The sequence below is a fragment of the Epinephelus lanceolatus genome, chromosome 22 (assembly GCF_041903045.1).
Source record: "Epinephelus lanceolatus isolate andai-2023 chromosome 22, ASM4190304v1, whole genome shotgun sequence".
Taxonomy (NCBI): domain Eukaryota; kingdom Metazoa; phylum Chordata; class Actinopteri; order Perciformes; family Serranidae; genus Epinephelus; species Epinephelus lanceolatus.
In genome coordinates this window covers 5,871,962-5,884,774 of record NC_135755.1, presented here as the reverse complement: position 1 = coordinate 5,884,774, position 12,813 = coordinate 5,871,962, and the positions used below count along the sequence as shown (strand labels likewise).

At 43.6% G+C, this 12,813-nt stretch overlaps 1 protein-coding gene across 3 annotated transcripts in view; it reads right to left on the bottom strand.

Moving 5' to 3' along the window:
* LOC117245818 (uncharacterized) overlaps nt 1-12,813 on the bottom strand; it is a 45,653-nt gene that overhangs the window by 22,956 nt on the left and 9,884 nt on the right. The window contains exons 1-4 of one of the 3 annotated variants that reach the window (XM_078163778.1): nt 11,912-12,299; nt 10,118-10,154; nt 1,811-1,851; nt 532-619 (exon numbers count right to left, since the gene is read on the bottom strand). In XM_078163778.1, coding sequence (XP_078019904.1) covers nt 532-619; nt 1,811-1,851; nt 10,118-10,154; nt 11,912-12,224 — 479 coding nt within the window. In that variant the 5' untranslated portion in view covers nt 12,225-12,299. Of the gene's footprint in view, nt 1-531; nt 620-1,810; nt 1,852-10,117; nt 10,155-11,911; nt 12,300-12,813 lie in introns of those variants that run through there. The other 2 variants (XM_078163779.1, XM_078163780.1) reach the window with 2 other exon arrangements.

Genomic DNA, 12,813 nt, shown 5'->3' with positions numbered 1-12,813 from the left:
ATGACCCATAGCAGTTTCAGGATACTGTCAAACTTGGGGTAATAGGGGAATACTGGTGTGCATGTAAACACACCCAGTATCAGTAAACAGCGTGTGAGGAAGGGGAGGACATCAGCGCGGTAACCTCCATCAACATTTTTTGCGAACAGCTGAGTGGGAGTTTCCATTTGAAAAACAGACAACGACACACATGGGGTTCAGCCCTCAGCGTTCCGAGTTGGTTATGAAAAGGAAATGGAGCTCAGCTGTGACCTCAACATGAAGGAGGCAACCCACAGAAACAAATGACTCGATGATTAAAGACTGGTTTTATGAATGTTTAAATCTAAGAATGTGACTCACGGTGAAGGTGTCTGACAGTGGACCCAGTGAAACTCCGCACATGAAGCTTATTTACTGTAAACACAAATCATTACGCTTGCTTGTTGACTACAAATACTCCCTCCTTCTCCTGACTCGACAAATTGATTACAGAGCACGCACACCGGTTCAGCCTCATTAAGCTGTTACATTTCTTGCAGTGTGTCTTACCTCCTGTCTCTGTCTCTGTCCCTGTCCCTGTCCCGCTCTCTGTCTCTGTCTCTGGACGACTCAGACAGAGACGTTGACCTGGTGGAGGCTGACAGACAGACAGGAAACAGTTAAATATGGATGATGTGATAGACAGCGACTCTGACAAAGACGTACTCCTGAATCACATCCGGTGCATTCGTCATGTAGACATGGTGAGGACGAGCTGCTGAAGTTCAAACTGAGCATCAGAATGATGAAGAAAGGTGATTTAAGTGACTTTGAACGTGGCATGGTTGTTGGTGCCAGACGGGCTGGTCTGAGTATTTACTGGGATTTTCAGCACAACCATCTCTAGGGTTTACAGAGGATGGTCCCAAAAAGAGAAAATATCCAGTGAGCCAAAATGCCTTGTTGATGCCAGAGGTCAGAGGTCAGAGGAGAATGGCCAGACTGGTTCAAGATGATAGAAAGGCAACAGGAAGTCAAATAAGCACTGGTTCCAACCAAGTTCTGCAGAAGACTACCTGAGTATTGTTGCTGACCGTGTCCATCCCTTTATGACCACAGTGGGTACACTGTGCAGGCTATGCGTACCCCTTTTTTCCACACATAAACCGGTACTTCTAATGGAAGAATGTGCACACCTCACACATTCCTTAGACCGGGCATACACACAGTTTTACCTGACACAGCTGCGGGTGACATGATAAAAAGGAGATTAAATATTAGATTAAAGATGGAAGGTTGTTTGCCGATTTCACTGACTGTGTTTATATTTGGTTGTACTGTGCATTTATAGAGTTTATTTTAAATTATTTGAGTGTTGAACTCATCAGAGTAGATATAAAATATGTGATGTGTTGTACACTATAAAAACTGTGTTGCTATTTTAAATCTACACAGGGGAACCTAAAAAGGACAAACACGAGTGCAAGTGGTTAAACTGAAGGCTGTGGTGACAGTCCAGTGTTGGGAGTCGCTGCTTTTCGTTGCTATGCTGGATTTTATTTCCCCACAAAAGGTCAAAATGCATATTTTCCATTTTTATAAGTCCACACTTTTCCAGGCCACAGCTCAAACGGACTTCAGACGTCAACAAAACTCTGTTAGACAAATCAATATGCACTCAGGAATATATCCATCACCCACAATCCAAGCTTTGCTAAAAATACCAAAGTTAGACTGATTACATTTCATGCACCGGTTGTTTTAGGTTATATGGTTTCTGGGGTGAATCTAAACATCAGACTTAAGTAGGAATGAGGGAGACTTGAGGAGGTGGGGGATGAATACTCACTTCTCTTAATGGCTGCTCTGATGGATGAGAGAGGACCCTGGCTGCAGAGAGAAAACAGAGGGGGGGGGGGGAGGGGGGTAAGAATAAAAGGAAATCATGAGTCACATTATTTCACCTCTGTTGCCACTTCTCCTCCTCCCTCCCTCCCTCTCCAGTGACAAACACTGCTCAGCCGTCCCACCCAGTCCTCAAACTCCACACAGTCTGCAGAAGTCATCTTCCAACATTTCTTTCCTCTGCCTCACGTCCAGAAAGCTGAGGGGTCACTGCCTTGCTCCAGGGCACATCAAGAACACCAGCTTGGCTCTCGGATTTAAAATCTTTTACCCTCAGTGCAGGCACGATTGACTGCTGAGACAAAAGTTTTGTTTTTTATCTGGTCAGGAATAAGCCTGGAGGGGACAGTGTGTGAGGAGAGTGTGTTTCCAATCTCATAAACTATTGGACCAATCAGCCTAAAATTTTGTGGGCATATTTATGACTGTATGCTCAAGGACCTTGTGTGGTTGCAGTGAATGTTAATGGTTGAAAAACCGTTATGATTCTGCTGACTCCTCACTGTTTTTAACAGCCAAAAGGGGCCACAAGTTTTCCAGAAATAAACTTAACCTAAACAAGTTGCAGGACACACTTTGGCCTTCATCAAAGCCTAAAAACTGACATCACTAGCGAGGTACTGGAATATAGTCCTCCTGAAGCCTGAAGGTTTTGGGGGAATTATTCCTCTGTGAAACCCTCTGATGGAGGTGAAACTTTCTAACCAGCACAATGAACAGTTAAGTTTCACTTTCACTGGGCCTGACGCTCTGCTGCTCCATCCCTGTCCAGACGCTCTGCTCTGCAAGAATGTGGAGCAATAACTAACTTAACGGTGTATATATTCCAGCGGCACGCCTAATGAACGGCCCAGCTCCAGAAATATAAAATCAAAACGTGGCGGCAGATGTTTTAATCGTGGCAGGCCGCCACAAATAAATGATGTGTGGGAAAACCCTGTGGTTTGGACATCTCAAAAGCAAAAAAGCACAGATTGAGACAGTCTACAAAACATGCCGTCAGTCGGTGCCACCCAAGATGGGAAATACAACAAATTGAGAGTTATGGATGTAACTAGGGTTCTATGAATTCTGGATGACTGCCAGTGACAACGCCCTTATTTCAATATGTTACAAGTTAAAGGGGCAATAAGCAGAAATTCATAATTTCTAGATTGAAGGAATTAAAAAATCACTATGTGAAGAACTAGAGGTGTAATTTCATCTGGAGTATAGCATGACCTCACACACCCTCTCTCTGTGTTGATCTCCAGCCCATTGTTTACAAGCCGGTCCGGCTGCGCGTTCATGTACGTTCATGTGAATCGCCGCCTCCTCCCTCCTCTCGGAGTCCTTGGCCCTCCTTCCCCATAAAAGGCTACAGCCAGTGAGCAATGGCAGCGCGTATTTTCGAAGTGAAATGGCAGAGAGCGGAACGAAGTGTTCACCTGAAGACGACCAGGATCCCACATTACCTCTTAAGAAACAACAGTCGTTGGCGAAGAAGTTGTCGGATAAAGAAAGGGACAGAACCTGGATTAACATTGGCCTTGCATTTCTAAGATGGAGAGCACTGCGAGAGCTAAAGGGGCTACAATCTGACTCAGAGCTAGCTCTTCTTCTCCTGGACAGGTAACGTTAAGTAACAACATAAAGTCAAATGTCTGTTTTAATTTTAATTTAATCAGTGTTACAGTAACGTTAGGCACATGTCACTATGTCGATTCAATTAAATTTAATGTTACAATCACAGCATGGGTTAATGTCCGGAGCTTGAGTTATTAGCGGCTTGGTCCCAGCAATGGGTCAGGCGTTACGGTTATGTTAGGTAAATAGCCCAGCAGCCCAGCTAACATTTACAATTGGCATTGTAAAATGTAGCCAGGCTAAAACGTCGCTCTCACTAACAGAGAAGAGTAGGAACGTTAGCGTTAGCTCCCGGTGTTAGCACTAGCCGGGATCCGGCGTTGGCTCTAGCCAAGTCGGCTGCCACCAGCTACTGGAGTAACTTACAGCTATGGATTTATTACAGGTACCATCATCATTGAAGTCGGCTGGGGAATAGCGAAACACAGCAAAGACCGAGAGTGAGTGAAAGACATGCTAACTGCTAAACTAAGTTTAGACGAGGCGAGTGGGGGGGTGGAGGTGGAGAGCAGAGGCAGAGGGAGGTGTGGCTCATGACACACTTTGTTTTGGTCTACAGACAGTGCACAACAGCAAACCTAGCGGTGTAACGATTTCACTTGTTGCCCCTTTAACTTGTTTTATAGAGGCAGGTAAAGTTTGCAAAGTTAATCAATACATCACTTCATCACAAATCATCTTCTAAACCAAGCCACATTTATTATGTGGGACGTTTGGGTCCCCAGATTTTGCCTCAGAGAAAGCGCTCTCAACTTTCACGCTATTCTTTGGGACAGACAGCTGCAGACACAATGCCCACCCAACCTCTTAGATAAGATTATCTCCTCTCTTTTGCTTTAAAGTGGTGAATGTACAGCTCACAAATACTGAATACAACAGTAATATTAGCGCCGTTAGCTTGGTCACTATGGCTGTGTTTGGAAAGACTCACTCCAAGCACTGAAGCACACTCTAGGCACTGTGTGGCAAAGTGAATGTGTGATTACCTTAACTGTTCCTTAATTCATGCAGAAACGGAACTCTCCTCTTCCTTGAGCAACAGCTCTCTCATCTTAGTATAGAGCATCAGATTAGATTTAAAAATGCAGGGCACCTGGTGGCTCAGTGGGTAGAGCAGGCGTCCCATATACAAAGACAATGTCCTTGCTGCAGCTTCCACGGGTTTGCAGCCTGCGGCCCTTTGCTGCATGTCCTCCCCACTCTCTCCCCGTTTCACACTTAGACTGTCCTATCTGATAAAGGCAAAAGGCCAAAGAAATCAACTTCTACATAAATCCCACTGTCACACTGAGCGTCCCGCTGAAACTTAGCAGCTGAATCTGATTCAACTGACATAATTCTGAGTCGGACACAGCTCTACAGTTTCCAACTGCCTCTGAGTGTGAAATAACACGACACAACAGGTCCAGTCGATGCTTTGAGTAGTGAGAAAAAGAAGGACGCACATACAATGCAACCACACAAGAGGTCATCCTCGTGAGAGGAAAATGAAGAAGACACAGGATGTGGTCTGGTTCACATCCTGATAAGAGAGTGGAAAAAGCCTTTTCACATCCCAGAGGAGAAACACTTACAGACATCTGTTGTAAGTGTGGAGCTACTGAGAGGTACAATCATTACAAATATAAATGATTAAAACAGTGACAGCCTTAAAGCCCTGACAAGATCAATGACGCAGTTTTTCGTGTCCTTAACGGCGCAGTATAGACGCCTTTTTAGAGTCTAACAAAAGCAAAATATGTCATTGTCATTGTGTCATCATCGCAAGAAGTTTTTGTCGTACAGTGGAGTACATTCTTCAGCTAAATACCTTCTTCCTTTGCGATTTGTGAAGAATCTGCTGATAGCACATTTAGCTAAATTCTCATGAAGACATTTAGGAAAATCCCCCTGACCGGAGATATTTAAGGAGCTCCACGACTACTTTTCATTATCTATACAGAGAGGTAGTTGTTGCTAGGCAGGTTAGGAATCAACAGACTCACCCAGATGACAGAAGGAGGTCAGACGTCTGTATCTCTGTATCTCACTTTTTAATCGTCTTTCAGTCTGTTGTCTCTGTCTCTGACCGTCTCTCTTGCTCTTTCTTTCTCTTTCTGCCACAGAGCTGCTAACCATGAACAGACACTCATGACTCACCCCTGACACTGCCCAAACACACACAAAACTCACTGCTTTACTTTCAACAGTGATGGAAAAACAGCCTCCTCTGTATCCTCCTCTTTCCATTTCTCTCTGTCCAAAAAAAAAAAAAAAAAGGTTGGACAAAACAAAAAACACTGATTTGGTTTGGTATTAATTTAACTCGCTGGTCGTTTTTGAGGCTGAAGTTTGTGTTTTTGTGAAGTCAGAGTTTGGCGAGAGTCGACTTTTTGAACAATGACCCTTTTTTGCTGATGCAGTTTTTCTGTTTGGCAAAGTTTTGAGCCTTTTTCCCAGTTACATCATTTTGGGGTGTGTGCGAGTGATGGTCCAGCAGTTCAGGCAGGGACTGAGCTGAACAGCAAGAAAAGTGAGGGGCTGATTAGGTGCCAGCACTTAAAGTGAGGTAAGTAATATGTCTTCACAGATAAGGACAAGACTGAGACATCATGGGGTGCCCACCAGCCCCATGTACAAAGGCTGTTTCCTTGCTACAGCAGCTATGGGTCTGATTCCAACCTGTGGCCCTTTGCTGCATGTCATCCCCCCCTTCATCTGTCCTATCGAATAAAGGCAAAAAGCTCCAAAAAATATCTTTAAAAAAAAAAAAAAAAAAAAAGACTGATGAATCATACGAATAGGGATAATGTCACACATATTCAGACAATCTTTCTTGGCTTGTACGCTTTCAAACTTAAAGCCCCTACAAGGAACTTTAATTTTGAGTTGATTTTGGCGACCCTGTGGACAAAAGCGGTAGTGTTTTGCCAGAATGAAGCCTATATTTCCCATGAGCTCTAGCGCGTATTGTCGTAAAGACGCTTACCTGGCTCTCGCATGTGTTTGTTTTGGGGATGAATGAAACAACAAGACGGGAAAACTTTGCCCCCGCTCTTATCGGGGATCCTAGCTCACCTCTGCCGCGCCCCAGCTCCACCTCTCCGGTGTAAGCGCCACCATCGCCGGGGTAAACGCAGTGGTCGGCTGGTAAGGCTGAAGGCGTGTTTGGCGAGCACTTCCACGGCTTCTTGGACTGAGTATGGAGCGGTGCCTCGCCTCTTTATTTCTCGGCACTCGCTGGACCCTGTCGACGCCTGGCTGGTACCTGTCCTCGGCCCGGGTGAGGTGTTCCAGCCCCGCGGCCCCTGCTCTCCTTGTCCACGCTGCCGTGGGGTGAATCTGCGCAACCTGCGGCCTCTGTGTGTAGCTCCCTGGACAGCTAACGCCGTGGATCCGCTGGCTCCTGCCAGGATTGGGCTGGTAAATGCTAGATCGCTAGCGAACAAAACGTTTATCCTGAAGGATTTCCTGACTTCCCGAGGATTGGATTTTCTCTGTGTGACTGAGACTGTTGGTGAGTCCAGTGCTTTCACAGAACTTTTACCCGATGATTGCTGCTATTTAACTCCCCGTGGACGTCGGGTCGAGGAGGAGGAATAGCGATTATTTATAAGAGTCACTATAAATGTAAGCAGCTAGGTAAGATGACGTGTGCCGTCTGAGTGCTGTAAATCGTTTCGTCCTGGAAGCGACCTGGGGTGGACCCGGAGACAGTTTCCTAAAGGTATGGATATACACTATATAGAAATAGCTTATCTTCACACCGATGGTCTCATTTGCTGTTGTAGGTCACGCACAGACATCAGCAGAAACGAGAGACTTTTGCATATCCAGTTAAAAGTTCCTTGTAGCGGCTTTAAGTTGAACAAAAAGTGACAAAATTAATAGTTTGAAGAACACAAAGAGCAGGCTAATAAGGAACACTTCCCAGCTCCCGTAGTAGCAGCTCTGTTGAAGAGCAGAGATGAAGAACTTTGGCGCCATCTATCATTTGTTTTACCGTCATTGTCTGGGTGTTGTGGTCATCCTGCGTTGTGTGTTTTCTTTCTCTTCCTGCGTCTTCTTCCTCGTTTTTTTATTCTAATTGGCAGTTGGCAACCAGCTAGTCACATTACCGCTACCTAGCGGAGTGGAGTGTGTGATAGAATCCCGGTTGACGCCCCGCAGTGCGGCGCTTTCTGTGTGTGTTGGGGGCGGCACTTGACTTGCGTCAATGACGCCGCCGTCTTGTGATGCCGCCGATGTGTTTTGGACTTTAGGGTTACCAGGCCTGGTCGTTTTAGGCGTAGTCCACTGTGCACCTGTATTTAATTAGCTCACTAACTGGGTTTCCATACAAATGTATCGCAAATTCTAAGCGAATTTTGTGAAAAAGTGCAAAAGAAAATGAGAATTTTTTTTTTTTGTTAAAAGATTATTTTTTCGGGCTTTTGCCTTTAATGAACAGGACAGAGTGAAATGGGGTGAGAGAAAGAGTGGGGGGGGGGGTGACATGCAGCAAATGGTTGCAAGCCAGAGTCGAACCTGCGACCGTTGCAGCGAGGCATCACCTCTGTACATGGGGCGCCGGCACTATCCACTACGCTACCGACGGCCCAGAAAATGCGAATTTATGCACGTTTCCATTCATTATTGTTTTACGAGCATTGGGAGTCAACAGGTTGAGCAGTAATATATTAATAATATATTTTTTGCGATATTGCGTCCTTTTTTCAAATTTCTGGCGTTTCCATTCAAGGTTTTTTTTTTTCCCGCAATTGTTGAAATTGTGAATAAAAATAGGAGGATGGAAACCCAACTACTGACTTTATTGTCTTGTACATGTGACTTGTCGTTAAACAATATTCACGCTCTACGGAAGACCTTGAAACGTGTCAGCAATATTTTTTATAAAATATGAAGCTCTACTTTACCTAATGGGAGCGCATTTTGCAATTTATGGGATGTCAAAATTATTGGAAAAATGAGTTCCCGTCTGAGAAAATCAATGTGAACACTAAGGCTGGGTTAAAATAATCGATTCATCCAATTCAAATCGACCTTCATTTGAATGACTGGATTTTGATTCATAAAATCCAAGGTCGATCTTTTAATACACGCTTTTTCCTACATATGTGTGGAGCTTTAACCACATTAATCTCACCGGTAGTAAACAGGCACCGGCACTAAATTATTAAGAACTGTTGTCGTGAGAAGCTCAGACATTACCGGCTGTTTCATCTGTAACTGTTAGCTCACTGTTTTTTTGTTTTGGTGTCATCGTGCCGCAGCAGCCGCTCCTCCTGCCATCTGTGGTCACACACACACAAAGAGTAGAGATGCCACAGAGGAGACCGAGAGGTGAAAATAACTTGAGCTGATGACTACGCTTGTTACTGTGAGTGCAATAAAACCTCCATGAGGAAAAAGTCAAGACTTTATCAATACACCAGTGGAGCAACATTTAAACATGTAGAAAAGCGACATTCCAATCTGCTCTGTTTTTTTTATATCTAGTGTCGGCAAAAAATGTCGTTACACATTTCCGATCCGTATTTAGCGCAGTTAGCTTGCCATTATGCATATTTGTTGCAAATTTTAAAAAAATATATGAACGCAATTGTTGTTGTTAACAGGGACCTCTATGAGAGAAGTTCAGTTTCAGAGTTATAAGAATTATAAAAATTGGCAGATGCATCGCAGGAACAAAGCGCTGTTTGAGAACAGAGCTACTGCCATGTTAAAGCAAAGTCAACATTTCCTGAAGCTGCTTCACAGTGAGAAAACCTTTCAGGAAAAGACTGCTGATTATGGTTTTTAATGTGACACAGCTACAGGAAGTGTTTAGTAACAGTTGAAGGGGAAAGCTTAGCTACACAGGTTTTTTTTATTGGAGTTAGGATTTGGTTGTTTTCCACAGCTGACTTTGGGAGCAGACCAGTTTTAAACATGTGTTCTGGTGAAGGGAAACTCCTGTGAGGATGCCTGCAAAACACACGCAAACTGACCTAATCTTATATTTATTCAAATAACACAAAGGCCTCAAAAATGATTCGAACTTTGTCCTGCTCCTTTTTAATGCAGACTAATACGAGCAGTCAGCTGTTTATTTGTGCACTAGGTGTTTCACAACCATCTTACGGTCAGTCTTCTTCTCCCGTTACCATCTTTTACGTGAGACAGACTCAATCTGAGGCTCCAATTCTCCCATAAACACACACACACACACAGAGTCTTTAAACTCTGTGACTTCTCCAGCTAGTTGCCATGCCAACCGGCCAACAGCCCAAATACTTTCAGGAGTGTGTCAGACCCGGAGACCAAAGGGGAGAAAGTAGATCCTGCAAGTCTGTGAGGACACTGCAGAAAATGGTCCCAAACTGGAGTCTGATGGCAGAAAACATTTACTGCAGGTTTGTAGAGATATATTTAGCTTTTTTAAAAAGCGGGTTTAAACACACTAAATATCACTGATTAACTTCAAAGAGCTGTCTGAGTCACCTGGATTTCAACATCAAACGCACCTCCTCGGCCAAAACCCTCACTCCTCCTCCATGTGTGTCACATTAAAAGCACCTGCTGGTAACAGTTAGTCATCTTGAGCCAAACGGTCAGGTGAGACCAAAAAAGAGGAAAAAAAGAGTTAAAAAAAAAAAAGTCTTACCTGTGACGATGCTCTGGCTTACGTCTCTCAGGACGACCTGGGAAGAGAAAGAGACTGTGATTAATAGCTTATTTGCAAATACATGACATTAATGACGCGTGATGTGTTGGTCGTCTTTGCGTTATGCCTGGTTCACACCACACAACATTTTTGTCTGTTTCAACAGTCACCATGTCACATTAGGTGATTGCGGAGTCATATAATTGTGCTGTGACTTGGCCGACAGACTGCACAACAGTCCACACCAATCATCCCTGGTCGTCTTTCACGACGTGTGTGAAGCTTATTCTTGTGCTATTCTTACTATTGTTACTATTATTTCAGTCACTGTGTCTGTTCATGTGCCAGCCGAAATGTTGTAAAAAGTGCCAACAGATGGCTGCAAATGTTTCACAATAAAAGTCTGTTTAGAAAATGAAGGGATTATTTCAACCAAAGTTATAAGGGGCTTTTAATGTGAAACAGACACAGGAAGTGATGAGTTTGAAATGACGGCGCAATGCGTTAACATTATCAAGGCAACGGGAGCACATTAAAAGTAAATATATAAAAATACAGAGGGATTAAATGAAGCTAGTAGCCTCTGCAGTTGTGGTGAGTAAAAGCCCCGCCTCTATTTTTTAGTTTTATTCCTTTATATCCTCCATTATGAAGAAAGAACATTGTTTGCTAGCTTGGTGCTAATGGCAGTAACATTAACTCAGCAGGTTGACAAAATGCCTCTGCTGTTTCACACCATTATTTTCCCTTTTTACTGTGTGTGGTAACATCCCTAGAGGAAATATCAAAAACCCTGGGCTGCTGTTCTCATACAGTTGTCTATGGCAGCAAACTGCTCTGTGTTCCTACTGGTCAAAGTGACGGCTGTGACGGAAGCAGTCGTGTACAACAAAAAGAAAATCAAACATGCTAGACTGTCTGTTGGAACGTCTTGAGGCGTCCCAACGTGGCGTCGGTTGTCGTCTACTATGACACACTACAAGAGATGAAACGATGGATTATCACGTACCACGCTCATTGTTGTTCACGATCCAAGCCGACACTGTACGACGCTGCGTCACGCTATGATTGGGCTGATATCGTGAAGTGAGAACCAGGTATTAAGTTGCCCATCCTTCATCTAGACGTCATATGCAAAGAAGCTACACGTCTGTACATCCAAACTTGTTTTCTGTGTGTCCGACTCCACAGCATCAAGTATCATAAAGTTTAGGAATTTAATGCTTGGACAGATTTTTTCATATTTTACAACTTTAGACTATTAGACAGGTGCAAGTATAAAGTGACAGATAAAATTAGGTAAACTGTTGTGGTAATAAAGACAGATTGACAATTTTAATTTTAAGACTAATGACTTTTGAGGCCTTATATTCATAAAACTGTATTTAAGATATTTTAAGACTTTTAAGGTATCTACAGACATCCTGAAAAAGAGGTTTAAATTATGTTAAAATCCCAAAACCAAAGTTTGGTTCTGCAATGAAAAGCAAGACTCTACCGCACAGGAAGTGACGCGTTTTCGACAGAAGAAGAACTGAGCACACACTGAAAATGGCGCCACCAACAGGACCTACATCCAAAGAGGAATTCAAGGGAAAAGGATGTCAAAGTCTTTGTCGACTCTGATTGACAGGTGATCTTTAGAAACGTCACAGTGAGTAGCAACAATAAAAAAGACAAAGTAAAAATCTTGTGGACTGACGTGTCCTTAGCTGAACCTCAGAACCTGAATGAAAAGACAAAAGTAGTTTCTTTCTCTCTGGCGTAGAGCTGAACTGTTTCACCATCCCCTACCTCCTTTGCTCTTCTTCTCCTCACACCCCAAACTGATAATCAGGTCAGCTTGACTTCCTGTGGCGTCCAGAGAAACTAAACAATGACGCGTTTGTAAAATATTCTCCAAAAAGAAAAGACTGCTTTCTTTGTATTCCGTTTTAAAAACGCATAAAAAAGTCTCTTTTCTGTCTTCTTCTCTTACCCCAAACTCTCCCTCTGTCTCTATAACTCTAATAGGACCGCCCATCTGTTCTGGCCAGCTTCCTGATTGGCAAAGAGCACCCAGGAAGTGAGGCTGTGATTGGCCGCCATGGGATTCTGCTGCAGTCATCAGGAGTTTTAACACTTCCAGATGTTTGTCCTGCTGCTGCAGGCTGGCTCAGCTTTGTGCTGGAGCTGCGTTCAAACACGCAAAGATGCACACCGCAGCAAATTTTATCCGGCATGCGTCATCTGTTGGCTTTTGTGTTTGACATGGCGGGGTCGGAGGTTACAAGTTAGAGACTGGAAGAAGGGATTTAATGTTAACTCAAGGAAACTTAAGCTGCTTTAATAAAGACCTTTATATGAACAATGGAACTAATGAGCACATGGATGTGAAAGGTGTTGTCTGTAGTGATGAACCCATGGAGAAGAGAGTTATCACCAAACTCTGCAAAGCTTTTAGCATCTTTCAACTACAGCTCGCAGTTTAACTGTTCTGGTTCACTCTTCACTGCTCTCATCAAACGAATTTCCAGACTCATGTAGCTATTTTCACCAAAAAAACATACGTAAATCCACTGTGCACTAACCGTTAAAGACTAACTTGTGACCATCATTTAGCATTTAGATGTTAACTCAGACTAAAACAGAGCTAAAAGAGAGTGAATATTAGACTTAGATTCATCAGCTGGACAGGTACACAACCAGGGGTGCAA